This window comes from Dermacentor silvarum, chromosome 3 (genome assembly GCF_013339745.2).
Source record: "Dermacentor silvarum isolate Dsil-2018 chromosome 3, BIME_Dsil_1.4, whole genome shotgun sequence".
Taxonomy (NCBI): domain Eukaryota; kingdom Metazoa; phylum Arthropoda; class Arachnida; order Ixodida; family Ixodidae; genus Dermacentor; species Dermacentor silvarum.
The window spans coordinates 163,559,662-163,576,236 of NC_051156.1; the positions used below are offsets into that span (position 1 = coordinate 163,559,662).

The following is a 16,575-nucleotide window of genomic DNA, read 5'->3' on the forward strand; positions in this document are numbered from 1 at the left end:
GCGGTTAACGAAAAGGAACCTGCCTCCCCGATTCGCATCGCTTCAGGAGTATAGCCTTCGAGATTCGCATTTGTCACTCAAGGGAAGTCGTGGCTGAAGCATGAGCCAATCCACGCGCCGCCCGTGCGGCTCCGTCTGCTTGAAATGACGGACGGTCTACGGGCTAATGTGACACTTACCGAGCACATATCCGTGATCACCGCCCACATACACGTTAATTATGGCGCCAAGTGTAATGTTTTCGAGAATATGTGCCCTCATCTTGAACTGGTGAGACCATATTTCCTCTTAGCGTCAGGAATAAAGGTAACAAAACGTGGCGATGGCTGGCGTGCTACAGCAGCTGAAGCTTCCCTAGCAAAAATTCCCAATAGAAAACTAATAGCTTATTGGGTTATTGACACCTATTGGTCTATTGGTTTTGTATTTGCCTATTGGAACTATAGTGACCTATTGGTTCTGTATTTGCCTATTGGAACTATATTTGCTTATTGGTTCTGTATTTGCCTATTGGTAATGTATTGGTTTTGTATTTGAATATTGGATCATTGAGACCTATTGGTCATGTATCTGCCTATTGTAATTAGTCTTGTATAAGTGTACCGTGGGTGTTTATCTTCACAGAAGAGGGCCCACAATGTGGCAACACCCCTAGAATGATAAGCACAGATGATGATTGAGGCACATGTACACAAATATATTCTCAAAACAAAACTACATATTCTTCCTCTGGCCCTTCATGATGTCGGCTATATTGCAGGCTACTATTTTGCCAAGGCAACTATGCCTTGTGGGAATTTCTGCGGGGCTGCTGCATCGGCTCTCCAGGTAGTGCCTGAAAAATGCTGAAAATAAACAGAACCATGAAATCGCAAAACTGAAACACTTTTTCTTAATTCATTAGTTTAATTTTGATTGCCAAGTATTAGTATAGAAAGTTGGGTGCATAATGAGAAATTATCTAGACCTTTAATTCACCACACATATGCACAATGTTGCAACAGTTGAACTATATACCAAAAGATTGCATGAAACATTACACACTTATTATAGCATTTTAAGTGGGTTAGAGCATACCTTTTAGAACTTCATATTTCGTAGCATCCAAGGGTGGCTTGGCTTCCGCTTTAGTTCTATTTGATGCAGCGCCCGTGACACTTCTGTTAAAGAGGCCTGCAGTCGAAAATATTCGAACGCTGGCCTCACGAACAAAAATGCCATCTTTCGGGCGCTGCATCAAATGTTCGTACACGGATTTCTGCAGCCACACGCCACTACCCAGGAACACCTGAAACGATAAAACAACCAGAGCAATACTGTCACAAACCAACTGTTACTGTTATATACTGCAACAGAAAGCCAAGCCATGTAATACCATTTTTTATTAATGGTTTATATCATTGCAATCAGTAGATTAGGCCCTGTAACACAATTAATTACCAGTAAAAAAAAGGCAGCTGCTTGTAAACATTGGCATGCAACGTTTCTGAGTTATCATGGAAAAGAACATTGGACAGTGGGTGTAGGCAAACGAAGCAACAAAAAAGGAACAACAGCGAAAAAAACAAAACAAACAAACAAGGACGAGACAAGTACACAGGACTGGCGCTCAGTTATGAACTAACTTGCCCAAGAAAATGTTTTGCTAAGAAACAACAGTTTGGTCATCCTCCTCAATCTTTCATTCCATATCAAATCAACATTTTATTCCAGCAAGGTGCTTTGCTAGGCTAGTAGTGCTCTATCCAATGCCCTCCTTTTTTCCTTCTACTTTCCACCGTGCCCATGTTCCATTGTGTGGAGCTACACAGAACACGACACGAAATACTCACCAAAACCAAGGGCAGCACAATCAAGTACAAGTTATACAGACGACAAGGAAGATCCCGCATGTCGGAGTACCAAATCATATTAATATTTGAGTACTAAACCACCAAATGGGAGTGAGAGCAGGCCAACTGGCCAATTATCCCCTGTACTTTGAAATTATTGAAATTCAAGTGAAGTTAGTACAAACCTCAATTCCAACGACTGAAAATATCTTTGAAGATTCCAGCCTCTCATTCTTGTCGGAATCCTCCAAGCTTACGTGAAGTTCGGCCTCTGCAGCGGACTGTGGCCTGGTGGGCGATGATGGCTCAGGTGTGGGTGCAGCAGGTGACACGCGCTCTGCTGTCCTAGGAGAAACCTCCACTTGTGGAGGAAGAGATCCACACCCTACAGAAGAAACCTGCACCTGTGGTGAAGGTTTCTTCTGTTGGATGTGTCCCTCGGCCATGGTGTAGCAGCCACGTTGATGCTCCTGGGACAGCAGGCGGTTTTCTGCGGAAGTAGACACATGGTGGTACTCAGTGGAAAATCATTGTTTTTGCTCACACCTTTGGCATTCGCCTACCACATGTGTTCAGTATAAGTGAAACAGATATGACAAAACAACCAAATATGTACACCTTAGTATTTAGAGATAAAAATTTACTGTCGCAAATGAAATAAAAACTGCTATAGAATTCAAACCTGTCTTAAAAATCCTGCTGCACAATGCTTTTTCGAGCATTTCCACCCTTTTGTGGAGTTTGACATTTTCAGTTTTCAGCTGCTCATTTGCAGCTTTCAGCAGGTTGTTTTCCTCCTCCACCCGCTTGGCCTCGGCTTCCCAGTCTGGGTCCCTAGGGTCATTTCTGGGAAACAGAGCATCGAGCTGTTCTTTTTGAAAAACTGCTGCTGCTTGTTTCTTCTTTGTTTGGCATCGCTTGGCAGCTTTTTTCATTACCTGCATTTAAAACAGAGATATAGAAATGTGACCAGATAATATTTACTGCAGTTTTAGAGGGCAAAAACTTGAATAGAGAATTTGTGGTCAAGAAAAATTACAGCATGACCATTTGCATGGCAGGCTGTCATGAAATAGGTCATTTTTTTGTAGAATCAAATTATTTGATACATCAAGGTGTCCTAAAGCTGCTATGGAGAAAGAAACTGCATAGGTAACATTAAATTACAGCAAACTCTTTCAACATTGAATTACCATCACTGATATGTTCTTTTACGAGATGGTGGTGATTATCATTCCCCAAGTATGCCACTAAATCTCAATTTACAGATGACATGAAATAAATTAGGCTATAGTAATTTCACAATGAGGCAATCAGAAATATATCAGATTGAAAGCAAGGCAGCCTAGATTCCAAAACGTAAGTTTCTGCACGCCAAACACGTGTCATGTTGAAATGAGCTGTACACCAAATTGGCTGCATGTTACATGCTTATTTCAATTAGAGCAACTGCATTAATAAGGCACGCAGGTATACGTATGTTATGCACATTCTGTAATGCATTATACATAGACATATTAGTTGGCCTTCATCATACGGTTCTAATAACGTACGATATGTGCAACAAGTTTCATAAGCTGCTTTGCGCGCACTTGAACACATTATTCGCATCGACTATAGTGCTATTATGAGGCAATAAACGTGTTTTTGACACAACACGTACCTCACTTACACAAGCTGTACACCTATACACAAAAAGAAAGGGTTAGCGAGTCTTCAAACTACGCTCACGTGCAAGGCGTGTCCTTGACCTTTACTCTATATTCATGCCGTTTATGCATGCTGACAAGCACAAAAACAAACTGTAACATTATTTGTGCGCAATTTTCCAACCTCGGCTAAAGAGTCCGTGCTTGAAATCGAGTCGTCGCTGGCCTCGCTGTCAGACACCGGACGCGGAGGACGAGGAACACGTTTTCCCGGTCTTTCAGCTTCCTCCCGTGTTTCTAATGGGGAAAAAAGGTGAAATCAAACATACATCAAACATAAGCAAACCACATGCACTTCACTCACCAAACAATCGGAGCACTTGGGCCTTGAAGTATCCTTCTTGCTGCTCGTCTTGCCAATATACTTGGTGCCATTTTGCAGAGTCAAAATCCAAGACATTTTTGGTAGAAAAGTTCTTAATTTGGTTGATGTGAAGCACAACCTTCATGTCATCGTCGCGGAAGCGCACCAGGGCAAACATGACTGAGGCTTGCGTGAACTAAAAGGCACACGGGGTTCACAAAGCGGCTGAGCAGACAGAGCGACTCGGCTTGACTGGTTCGCAGGCTGGGCTTGTCTTCGTCCGGCCGAGCGCGGATGGCGCGCAGGACACACGGTCGGTCGCGGTTGCAGCTTCACATTTTCGGCCACTGTAATTTTATAAAACAACTTCTATTGCTTAGGATAAATTTTTTATGAATGTTGAATATTATGAAATTGTTTTTTAAGGACTTAGATTAACTAGTTTAACCAAGGAACGTGCTGACAAAAAAAAAAAAGTTCAAACATGCAGCGCCGCCACGCCGTGCAGCGCTTCACTTTTAGTGTCAACTGACTGGTGCTATGTCGGTTGTGGTCTTTGACACCACGTGACACGGTGGTCATTCCTTCCGACGCAAGCCACCACGAGCCTCGTGCATCTGCAAGTTTTCTCTGCTACATCACGTGCGTCTCGTCGCCCTCACTGTATCATCTTAAAAGCTATATATCGATGGGTGACAGTAATTCAGAAGTTGAGTGCTCTACTCAGCCTCGCTTCAAGAAGCGGAAGCAGTATTTGGAACCTGGAGAACCTTTCGTGGTTCCACGAACAACGCTCCGGTTCCAGGCAAGCAGCTCCAGCGCGGTTTTAGCCCGTCAAGAAACTGCAGACGCAGAGCCAGCAGATTGCTCCTCGGCGGGAGATGATGCAATTATCTCAGAAGAGAGCGAATATTCTTGCAATCAGTCAACGCGTTGTGCCGACGATGCAGTGTTCACGGAGGACAGCACTGCGGAGGATGCTGCCAGCGGCGCAAGCGATGAAGACAACGCAAGTGATGAAAACACCGCAACTGATGTGGAAGACTTCCTTAAGCTGTTTTCTCGTGAATTTTTGCCTAACTCCGAGTTAAGTGTTGCCGACGCAATGGTCGTGTTGATGGCATATTCGACGTCAGCTGGATTAAATTGGACTGACATGGAGAAACTTGTTCATGTGATGAATCTTCTGCTGGGAGCTGAAGTGCTGCCGTCATCGCAGTATTTGCTGCGAAAAGCATGGAAAACCTGGCAAGGACAGTTAGTTCAGCGCCACTACTTCTGCACATCGTGCAGTACTAGTGCTGCAAATCTAACTGGGCGAGACTTCGTTTGCCCAAACTGCGACGCTCAGAATACAGCGCACAATTTCTTTGCAGCATTGAATTTAAAAAAACAAATTGAAGTTTTACTTTCAAAGAAGAAATTAGCCGAGACGCTTGTGGATTCTCTTAGCAAGAAAAATCGAGGCGGGAGTTCATCACAGAGTTCTGCCGATGCAGCTGTATTGACGGACATGACGGATGGTGCCTTATACCAGAAGCAAATGGAAGGCTGCCAGTGGAGTGACATATCCCTCACTTTCAACACTGACGGCGCCAAAGTATTCAACTGCAACAAGACAGCCTTGTGGCCCATCCAGTGTGTAATAAATGAGCTGCCTGTAGCATTGCGTTGGAGCAACGTTTTACTTGGTGGTCTCTGGTTTGGAAAAGGACACCCGGAGATGACTAAATTTTTAGAAGTCTTTGTGAAGGAGGTGCTAGCGACAGGTACCATGAAGTGGCAATGCAATGAACAAAAGCTGGAGTCAAGGATTCATGTGATTTGCTGCTGTGTTGATGCACCAGCACGTGCAGCAGTCCTGAACTCAAAGCAGTTCAACGGATATTTTGGATGCAGCTTTTGTCTACACAAAGGCGAAAGACACAATGGTAAGTCACAGTTACGTTTTTCACCTATATAAATGTTGCTTACACTGTATGCCGGAGCAATCAGCAGCGCCAACTTGACTTCACTATATTGGTCACTCAGTGCAAACTAAATATTCTGAATGCAATTATGTAGCTAACATCAATTCCCATAGTATTTATTGCTGAGCAGCCTGTTCTGTGTTTCCTGCAAATATATATAAATTCCCTGCCGCCTTATATATATATATATATATATATATATATATATATATAATTGATGAAGGCCGGACCCCGGCCGAAACGTCAGTAAAGTCTTGTTATGTTTTTCCTACGTGCTTCTATTTTTTGAACTACTTCTGTGCCGGCTCCGGTTACTCTTTACTTCACTGATATATATATATATATATATAGCCACTGGTAGACCTGGGGGGGGGGCTTGGTAGTTTGGACCTCCCTTCCCCTGCCCGAGACATGCAAGCCCTCAGTGTTGAGTGTACAAGCCGGCCTCCCCCTCTGAAGGCTACCCTGGATCCAGCCCTGCCTTAGCTGTGCGCTGTTACTCCTATATACTGCAATGAAGCTTATGTTAATTACTTGGTCATTTTGTGCTGTGCTCTGATTAGTGTGAATGCTCTAATATTTCAGGGTCCATGAAGTATCCAGTGCAGGGATGTCAAGTGTCAGCTGTACGAACTACAAGTCAGGTCAAGTTGGACATCCGGGTCGCCCTGTCAACTGGTCAACCTTCGCATGGTGTGAAAGGATCCACACCACTTGTACACCTTCCAAAATTTGACTTAGTGTGGGGAGTATGCCCTGACTACATGCACGCAGTCCTTGAAGGTGTTGCCAAACAACTTTTGGAAATTTGGTTAAGTAATGTCCACTCACCAGCATACATTGGGGAGCCATCGAAGTGTCAAAGAGTGACTGCACGGCTGTTGCACCTAAGGCCACCTCAATTTTTTACACGACTACCACGTACACTAGACGACCGCAGCATGTGGAAAGCTAGTGAATGGAAGTGGTGGCTTTTATTCTATGCAGTTCCATACCTTGACGGTATTCTAGAAAAAAAGTACCACGAGCACATTTGCCTCCTCGTCAATGGCATTTTTTTGTTACTGAAGGACGAAATTTCAAAAAATGACCTCAAAGAAGCCATGGGTAACCTTTCCAAATTGGTGTATCAGGTTGAAGAGCTTTATGGAAAATCAGCTATGACATTTAATGTTCACCAGCTGCTCCACCTACCGCAGAGTGTACGGCAGCTCGGGCCTTTATGGTCTCATTCAACATTCGTGTTTGAATCGGGAAATGGCACATTGTTGAATTTAATTAGTGATGCGAATGGAGTACCACTCCAGGTTATCGAACGCTTTGCAATGCGCCTACAACTTTTCCAGCTGCTGCAATCCGTGACTTTTTCTGAGAAGGCACGGGCATTGTGCCAAAAAATGACTGCTGCCAGTGCTTTAGAGAAACCGCCAGACAGGCCGCTTGGGAAGGGGTTCTTTTCTACCGATATCTCACATGAAGAGCCCATTTTCCTTGAAAAACTGGGCTATTGTCCCAAGAATGTTGTGGAGCACAAAAGGGTGTGCTTCAAAGGACAAGCTTTCCATGTGCATACCTACCAGAGAACCAAAAGAACATGCAACTCATATTTGAAATCTAAAGATGGTGAGCGCTATGTACTGAACAAAGTTTTTGTGCTAGAAGATGGTATGTGTGTCCTTCTGTGTCGGAAGCTTATATGTCTGGAGCACAAAATAGTGAACCACATGCACATTTGTACTGATGTTGGGGATGAAGTGCTTTTGTATGGTGCCGAAGTGGACCGAGTTTGTGTTGCGATGAAAGTTGGAAAAACACTATACATTGCTGACATCCCTAACATGCACGAACGGGAATAGGTGCAACAGGCGCAAAAATTGTAACATATCTGCTTTTGCAGGAGTAGTTGTATGGGCTCACTGTGCATAATATTGTGCCAGCTGTTACATCACTGCTCTGCACACTTAAACTTTTTTCTGCTTGTGTATAGAGTAGTACATTAGTCCCTAATGTTAGCATAATGTAAGCTTGCAAGGGACACTTAGTATATGTTGTGAGTGCTGTTCAGGTAGTCTGTGGTATTTACAGATTTAAGGAGCCACATAGAGCTCTGTTCATTGTATATTTTGCTAAGCTCGGTAGTTCCACCTTTATTATGTTAATGATCTGGTACATCATTTGCACCACTGTAGAATTCTCAGTATGCCTTGCATTACAGTGTTATCTCTAGCTTACAACTAGATGCTGTATAATGAAATTGTATGCGACAATTAATATGCACAAAATAGTAAAGGGACTAAATTTGTTTGCAGTCTTTGAAAACTCATACTAACTACGATTCCTTGTCATCATCATCAACCTATATTTTATGTCCACTGCAGGACAGAGGCCTCTCCCTGCGATCTCCAGTTACCCCTGTCTTGCGCTAGCTCATTCCAACTTGGGCCTGCAAATTTCCTAACTTCATCACTCCACTTAGTTTTCAGCCGTCCTCAACTGCGCTTCCCTTCTCTTGGCACCCATTCTGTAGCTCTAATGATCCACCTGTTATCTACCCTATGCATTACATGGCCTGCCCAGCTCCATTTCCTTCTCTTAATGTCAGATAGAATATCAGCTATCCCCGTTTGCTCTCTGATCCTTACCACTCTCTTCCTGTCTCTTAAAGTTAGGTCCAACATTTTTCATTCCATCGCTCTTTGTGCGATCCTTAACTTGTTCTCGAGCTTCTCTGTTAACCTTCAAGTTTCTGCCCCATATGTTAGCACCGGTAGAATGCAATGATTGTACACTTTTCTTTTCAATGACAGTGGTAAGCTCCCAGTCAGGATTTGGCAATGCCTGCCGTGTGCACTCCAACCCAATTTTATTCATCTGTAAATTTCGTTCTCATGATCAGGGTCCCCTGTGAGTAACTGACCTAGATAAACGTACACCTTTACAGACTCTAGAGGCTGAATAGGACTGGCGATCCTGAATTCTTGTTCCCTTGCCAGGCTATTGTCTTCTGCATCTTTGTCTTCTGCATATTAATCTTCAACCCCACTCTTACACTTTCTCAGTTAAGTTCCTCAACGATTTGTTGTAATTTGTCCCCATTTTTGCTAATAGGACAATGTCATATGCAAACCAAAGATTGCCGAAGTATTCACCATTGATCCTCACTCCTAAGCCTTCCCAGTCTAAGAGCTTGAATACTACTTCTAAGCATGCAGTGAATATCATTGGAGAGATTGTGTCTCCTTGCCTGACCCCTTTCTTTCTACTTTTCATGTGGAGAACCAATGTAGCTGTGGAATCTTTGTACATATTTTCCAAGATATTCACCTATGCCTCCTGAACTCCTTGATTATGAAATGCCTCAATGACTCCTGGTATCTCTATTGAATCAAATGCTGTTTCATAATCTATGAGAGCCATATAGAGAGGTTTATTGTACTCTGCAGATTTGTCGATTACCTGATTGACGACATGGATGTGATCCATTGTAGAATATCCCTTTCTGAAGCCAGCCTGTGCTCTTGGTTGATTGAAGTGTTGCCCCGATTCTATTGGAAATTGTCTTGGTGAATATTTTATACAGTACTGAAAGCAAGCTCATGGGCCTATAATTTTTCAATTATCTAACGTCTCCCTTCTTGTGGATAAGTATAACGTTCCAGTTCTAGTTCACTGGTACACTTGAAGTCGTGAGGCATTGCATATAAAGGGCCGCAAGCTTTTCAAGTATATCTCCTCCGTCTTCTATTAAAACGACTGTTATTCCATCTTCTCCAGCCACTTTTCCCCGGGGCATGTCTTGCAAGGCCCTTCTGACTATTCCTTGTATTCCCCCTCAGTTGTATATTCTCAGCTTGTTGTGTACCCTTAGAATTTGCTCACATGGTGTTTATTTCAGTTCATTCATAAACGTAGTATGCATGAAACCGTATGTCAGTGAGTGACTGTAGAGGTACTTTCGAACAGTAATCTCCTCTAGTATCGGGGCGATGCTTCTTTTTAGAGGGAGGCAGATGCTGCATCCCTTCTATGTCGACGAGAAAGAGCCATGGGAGCTTTAGTAGGCTTCGTCTTGTGCGCCGACTTAGCGGAGATTAGAAGAGCTCTACGCTCGTCTCCTATTTTTGCACCGTGACAATATGCAAGAAACTAAAAGTAACTTGTTCAAGTTCAGTTATTCCTGTGTATAACTGGTGTCGTTCTTTTTTTTTCTTCTTGGTATCTGCGACACTTGTTGTAAATGATGTGTGCTATCAATGCATAACCTGAACCCTTTACTATGACTGCACATGTGACAATAGGATCTCTCTAAATGCACATTTGTGCCTATATAATAAAGCTATTATTTTTGTGAAGTTTGATTGTTGTACGTGTCATTACCTGGAATTTCCTGGCAGCCTTCTAGTAGAATGCAAAACTAACTTGCCTGTGTCTGCAAGATGCAGTTTAGACACATGCACTTGTAGCTAGGGAGCACCACTTAGTGATGAACAAGAATTCATTACATCCATTCCAACCTGTATTATTGCAACAAGCAGCTGCTGCCTGCTGGACCGTCTTGCTTTCTTTTTTGTCCTATAACAGCAACTATATCCATCATCTCTGCATACCTGTTGCTCTCCAATTTTCCTTCAATAGACAAATAGCTGAGCATTTTACGACTACTTTCATTGTGCAAACAGAAAAATAACCGTTAACCATCAGATGATGCAGTCATATCAGAAATGGCTATTGAACCAACACTCCCTCTTTGCCATGCATATAAAGAAAGGTGAATATAGCTGTCGGTTATCAGATTGATACCTACTCTAGTGATACTTAAAGAGACCAATAACTGTCAGCTATTGGACCAATAAGAGACCACCTATTGATTCAATAAGACAGAGATAGGTGGCAGCTATCAGACACACTCTATTAGTCGAATAAGAGACCTATAGGTGGCAGCTATTGGACCAATACACTCTCTATTAGTCCAATAAGAGACCAATAGGTGGTAGCTATTGGACCAATACGCTCTTTATTAGTCCAATAAGAGACCAATAGGTGGCACCTAATAGACCAATACAACCTCTATTGGTCCAATAGAAGACTAATAGGTGGCGGCTATTGGTCTCTATTTGTTCCAATAGAATTCCTATACAGCCTACAGAGCTCCAATAAATTTCCCATAGAACCTATAGAGATTTTCTATTGGACCAATAGAAAATTCTATTGGTATTTTTGCTAGGGTTCGGCTGAAGTGCAACAGGCGTACTGCTTGCACGCACGTGTAAACAAACAGATACGGCCATGCCAGGTACACAACTGACTACTCAGTAAACTGACAATCGTAAATTATTCACTTGTGTGCCTTAGCAAGCATTTACAGAATCCTTGCTGCCGTACGAATCCCTCCAATATATTGACACGTATACATGTTTATCTTTCACCGGTGGCCGCTTTCCACCGGCTAACAAGTGTTAAACGTTATCGCTCGGCGCAGGACGCGCCTGCATCGGAAGCTTCTAGAACGTTATCAATGCTTCTTTCCGTTGCGTGTTTTCACCGACGCTTATGTTATCTGATTGTATAACCGACGCGAATTGTCTAGAACTTTCTGGAAGACCCGCGGGCATCAGGGATTAATCTGGAACCTTCGATGACTCAGGTATAAAAGCCGACGCGTTTCGCCGCTGATGAGATATCGACGACCGCCGACTGTGTTCGCCGCTTTCGTTGTGCTTCGAGTGTAGCTTGCTTTTGTGGGCACAGGTTCGCCCAATAAAGAATAAGTCTCGCCATACACAGTTTTACGACTGTTTACTTCAGCGTCACTACTACGTGACATCTGGTGGAGGTGCTTTTATGTCCTTGTACCGGACTCCCCCGTCCAGCCGTGAGCCAAGCCCAAACCGTCCAGAAGACGTCGACGCCTACCCCGACCAGCGAGCTAGCCGTACGCTATTGAACCTGCCACCGGAGTACGAACCCCTACCCGACAAGGCCAAGAGGACAAAAGTCGCGACCTCGGCAGCAGCTACCATGAGAGCCCCTGCGCCAACATCTGCAATCGTGATGCAACAACCCAGGGAGCCGCCGACTTTCCGCGGTTCGCCATGTGAAGACCCCGAAAGCAGGCTGGAGGCATAAGACCGAGTCCCTACGTTTAACAAGTGGGACTGCTACGACAAGCTGCGCCATGTTTATTTCTCGCTTGAAGATGGCGCCAGAACCTGGTTCGAGAATAGGGAGCGTGCACTAACAACCTGGGACCTCTTCCAAGCCGCATTCCGGGACACCTTCACGAGCGTCGTCCGTAAACGAGCGGACTTTTTAGTTTCGTCATACACAGTTTTACGACTGTTGACTTCAGCGTCACTACTAGGTGACAATATCAACACAACAATCACCCGCAGTTTTGAAAAGAAAGGCTCTTTTAACAGTGACCGCAGGTACTGCATTTGCGAGAGTTTTGTGTATAGTTTGCATAAAATCGTAAAGGAAAGGTTTCTTAAGAAGCCGAATTCCGAAAAAAAGGTAAGCGTCGTGAAAACAAATAAATGGCCTTACGACATGTCAGAAAGTCTAGGCATTGTATAGTTCCTGCTAGTGCTACTGTAATATGGGAGTAGTGGTACCGTCTCTGCCTCACACGCAGAAGTCCCGGGTTCGAGTACCAGTCAGTGTAGAACAACCTTTTTTTTGAAGTAGGAAAGCGTTATATACAATTTCACTGGGACAGGCTAAGATATTTTACCTTAGCTTCTGCTAATTATATATGCACGCATAATAACAAAAATTATTCTGTCTCCTCGCTTTCTCTTAGACTGCAGGAAGAAATTGTAAGTATGGCACTTAGTTTATTTGTACTAATTATTGTATTACCGATATTGCATGTTATGCTTCTTTATTGCGATGTTAAATGAGCAAATTAATGAAACAAATACAGTTGTTATAATTTTCTTTACACAAAAGTAAAGACAGAGCCTACCAACTTTCCTTAAACTTCCTTTAAACTTTCTTCAAACGAACTTGCTTCAAGTGAAAACAAGTACGGAGCCTATCAACTTTCTTTAATGTTGCTTTAAACAAGCTTTCTTCAAACGAAAATAAAAACAGAGCCTACTAACTTTTTTTAAACTTTCTTTGAACAAACTTCCTACAAACAAAAGTTAAAACACAGCCTACCAACTTTTTTAAAACTTTCTTTAAAGAAACTTTCTTTCAACCGAAGTAAAAACAGAGCCTACCAACTTGTTGTAAACTTTCTTTGAACTAACTTCCTACAAACGAAAGTTAAAACAGAGCCCAAAAATTTTCTTTAAACATTCTTTAAACAAACTTTCTTCAAACCGAAGTAAAGACAGATCCTACCAACTTTCTTGTAACATGTGTTAATAGAAAGTAAAAGTACATAGAGTGTTACTAAAGTTGATAGAAAGTTGGTAAGAATTCTAAAGAAAGTAAGGAAGTATTTTTGTATGGGACCAGCCCACGTTTAACGGATCTAACAGGAAAACAATTAAAGAAAATGAAGTACTAAATATGTACGGGCTTCAAGATCTCACCGGACACGCTGTAATGGCTGAGATATAATTTTGACAAGCCTTTCACACTATGTTTAAGGTTTTAGGCAGTTTTACAATTTGTCTATCTGTGCGGCTTACATTTGCGAAAGTGGATCTCGCGGGGTGCGAATTAGCTTCTACAAGCTGGCGCTGTAATACCTTGGAGCACTCTGTTGGGTGACATTGTGACCAGCAATCAAGTAAGGCAGTCTTTAGTAAGGCATTTTGCACATATATGTACTCACATCATGAAAATTATGTGGATAAAGGGTTCTGCTCAAGAGCCGAATTTTCTCTATGCCTTCGTATCTAAGCTTAAATTGAAGATTGAAATTGAAACTTGGCATATTTAATCTGAGTTCCCAACAAATATCGACTTTTTTTATTGCAGAGGCTCTAGCCTACCTGTATTTCATGACAGGCGCACGTACAAAGGGTCCCAATCAAGTGTTTAGACGAACTAAACCTTTTGAGTAATCGCAGCGCAGAGACACGCACTCATGCATAATATAAACGACGTTCGCGGTAAAAAACTGCCGAAAGTTAGCTTTAGTAGCCGCTACTTATTAAGTGCCTTTATTGCTGCTTGATCACAACACTCCTCTGCCCAAAGCGACATTCGAGCTTTTTTTACAGTATTTGAAGCGGGCAGACTTGAGTCTCCGGCTTTAGGAACGCTGCACCTGCCTTAGTAGATGTGAAAGTGTCATCAAGACTAGTGGCTTTTCTCTCTTTCCCTCCCCTTCCCCCTCCCAATACGTAGAGGAGCAAAACTGAACAAAGTCTAGTTAACCTCCCTGCCTTTCATTCCTCCCTTCTCTGTATCTCTCTCTCCATTGCTGCTTGACATTCCTGAATCGCTTTCTTGGGAAATAGGGTTCGCAACACTGAACCGGTTCGCGTACCGGTTCGGGACAGTGAACATTATCTTGGCCGTGTTGTGCCACAGATCTTTGAGCGAGCATTCATTCCGGTTAGTTGAACTTCCCCGCATGCGTCTGGTCCCCATCCCTATGCGTAAGAGGGGTGAAAGACCCAGCACTAATGACTGGTAAGTTACTTCCTCTACGTGAAGCGGGGAAGGCTCGCCAACCTTCACCTTATTGTTTGCTAATCAGAAGGAATGCAACTAGGGTGATGTCACCACGTGTCCCACCTTGGTCTGCGCGACGATGGACCGGCAAGCCTGCCTCGTCAAGGCCATTTGAGGCCAGATCGGCCCATTGTTAGATGAGAGAGTCGCCACCAGTCACCCAGTTGGTCTGGCGCGCTCTTACCGCTACCTGTACGCTAGTCTTTGCAAGGATGGGCGCCCATTGCACGCACGTCAGTGCGCTCAATTTATTTTGTGTATGCTGGTCGGGATATATGAGAGTCTTCTATGAAGCGGTTTCGCGTATAATACTTTTGCTTTCCTCTTCGCGTGTTCCAAGTGTCCATCTTTCGTCCTCCACCCGACGTGACAACAGACTGCGGCTGCGACGCACTGCATATTGCTACTGACTTGTCAGCATGTAGCTTGGTCAGGTTTTCTCAGGAAATGTAAGAAATAGGCTCCCTGACCCATGAACCCAATAGAAATTTATGAGAGGGTTCGAATAGCGCAATATTGTTGGTGAATTGCTTACAAATATTCGAGGAAAACTACAGTAAAGTATGCAAACAACTATCGAATATTTAAAATTTCAAATAAAAAAGTGAAATGAAAAGTTTCGCGACGTCTGTTCCGCAACGACATGCGTGTTTTCATTATTTGATACATGCGCGCCAAGAATGATAAATTACAATCACATCTGGTGCACGCGATGACCGATTGCGATAGCAAATTAGCAGAGAGCCATACGAAGTAAGGATAGTGCTTTTATCGGTCGTATCGACTTGTAAACTTTCGCTTGCTAACTAAATAAACAAGCATAGTGTTAGCGCGCACAGCAAACATGAACAGATCACACTCGATGTCTGCGGACACTCGCGGTCAAAACGCTGCAGTGAGAAAACGCGGCAGCAGCGAGCGAAGTGACATTCGTGCTAATGTCTATCGCTTCAACGCAAACCGAGCGCCGATAGCACACAGCTACGAGCAGACGACGCCCGTCGGGTGCCTCGCAACGTCGGGTGCCTCGCAACGTCGGGTGCCTCGCAACGTCGGGTGCCTCGCGACGTCGGGTGCCTCGCGACGTCGGGTGCCTCGCGACGTCGGGTGCCTCGCGACGTCGGGTGCCTCGCGACGTCGGGTGCCTCGCAACGTCGGGTGCCTCGCAACGTCGGGTGCCTCGCAACGTCGGGTGCCTCGCAACGTTGGGTGCCTCGCAACGTTGGGTGCCTCGCAACGTTGGGTGCCTCGCAACGTTGGGTGCCTCGCGCGCGGCGGAAGACGGCGCACTTCCTGCGCGCTTTCCTTTTTTCGCGTGGGAGAGATTGAGCCGCGATCGTCGGCTCCCGTCGCACACTTTCAGTCGCACATACAACGGTGTTATCGCCCTTGGACTTTATACGGAACCTCAAGGCGACGACAATGGCGACTTCTGCCGGCGACATATTGCGCCTGGAGTGTTCATATAATTGCTATCGCAATGGAAAAAGTGATGAACAAGAGGAAAAGCACGTCGCAGGTGCGTTTATCGAATGTAGTACTCGATGAAAGAGCTAAAGTCAATACTACAGCACCACGCAACGTACTTAAAGAACCTAGACATATTAAGATGGGTCAAGTAATTAATTGCTTTTTTATAAATCGAGCCAGCGAGTCCATAGGCTGCCTGAGACGAGACATGATTATTCCGCGGCCACAACTATTGACGCCGAAGTGACCTCCTCCATGAGTTGGCTGAAGACCTCGACCATCCGCGCCACGAGTATGGTCCTGCTAAACCAGAATCATTCAGACGAGTCTCCACTCGCATCACTCTTTCTCGGTGCAGGCTGCAAGAACTGTTGTTTTCTCTTACAGTATTCTATTGAAACTATATGGATTGACCTTGAGAGTTCCGCGCACATCCGGGTGTCCGGATGCCGGCAACGTGAACTCGACACTTTTTTTTCTTTTTTGCAACCACATCTGAAGAAGAATGCATACCGCTTGAACAACCTTTCCGCGTCACCGCCATCGTTGAAATCTTAGCGATGTCTTTTTCAAAAATGACAGAACGGAAATCAGCCGAAGCACATGATGAGAATAAGTGGTTACAATTATGTGTAATTCCTTCTATTTTGCGA

The 16,575-nt window shown here is 44.0% G+C and overlaps 2 protein-coding genes across 3 annotated transcripts in view; one reads left to right on the forward strand and one right to left on the reverse strand.

Moving 5' to 3' along the window:
* Positions 1-684: 684 nt before the first annotated feature.
* LOC119444980 (uncharacterized) lies at positions 685-4,211 on the reverse strand. 2 transcript variants are annotated; one of them, XM_049663788.1, is made up of 5 exons: positions 3,846-4,211; positions 3,666-3,778; positions 2,018-2,770; positions 1,078-1,288; positions 688-845 (listed from the first exon to the last, which is right to left on the reverse strand). In XM_049663788.1, the coding sequence occupies exons 3-5, from the start codon at positions 2,276-2,278 to the stop codon at positions 715-717; spliced, it is 603 nt and encodes a 200-aa protein (XP_049519745.1). In that variant the 5' UTR covers positions 2,279-2,770; positions 3,666-3,778; positions 3,846-4,211; the 3' UTR covers positions 688-714. The 2 variants fall into 2 exon arrangements, with proteins under 2 accessions (XP_049519746.1, XP_049519745.1); XM_049663789.1 differs by lacking the exons at positions 3,666-3,778; positions 3,846-4,211 and having other exon boundaries at positions 685-845; positions 2,018-2,359.
* Positions 4,212-5,123: 912 nt separating this feature from the next.
* Positions 5,124-16,575, forward strand: part of LOC119444981 (uncharacterized) — a 49,975-nt gene continuing 38,523 nt past the window's right edge. The window contains exons 1-2 of the mRNA XM_049664827.1: positions 5,124-5,776; positions 6,401-6,922. Of these exons, the coding sequence (XP_049520784.1) occupies positions 5,359-5,776; positions 6,401-6,922 (940 nt within the window). The 5' untranslated portion in view covers positions 5,124-5,358. The remainder of the gene's footprint in view (positions 5,777-6,400; positions 6,923-16,575) is intronic.

Excerpts from the sequence above, each read along its gene's own strand:
- LOC119444980 (XM_049663789.1), bottom strand. The coding sequence starts at position 2,278 with ATGGCCGAGGGACACATCCAACAGAAGAAACCTTCACCACAGGTGCAG. Across the intron at positions 1,289-2,017 it reads TTTCAGTCGTTGGAATTGAG|GTGTTCCTGGGTAGTGGCGT; the intron begins GTTTGTACTAAC and ends TTATCGTTTCAG. Across the intron at positions 846-1,077 it reads GAAATATGAAGTTCTAAAAG|CATTTTTCAGGCACTACCTG; the intron begins GTATGCTCTAAC and ends GTTTATTTTCAG.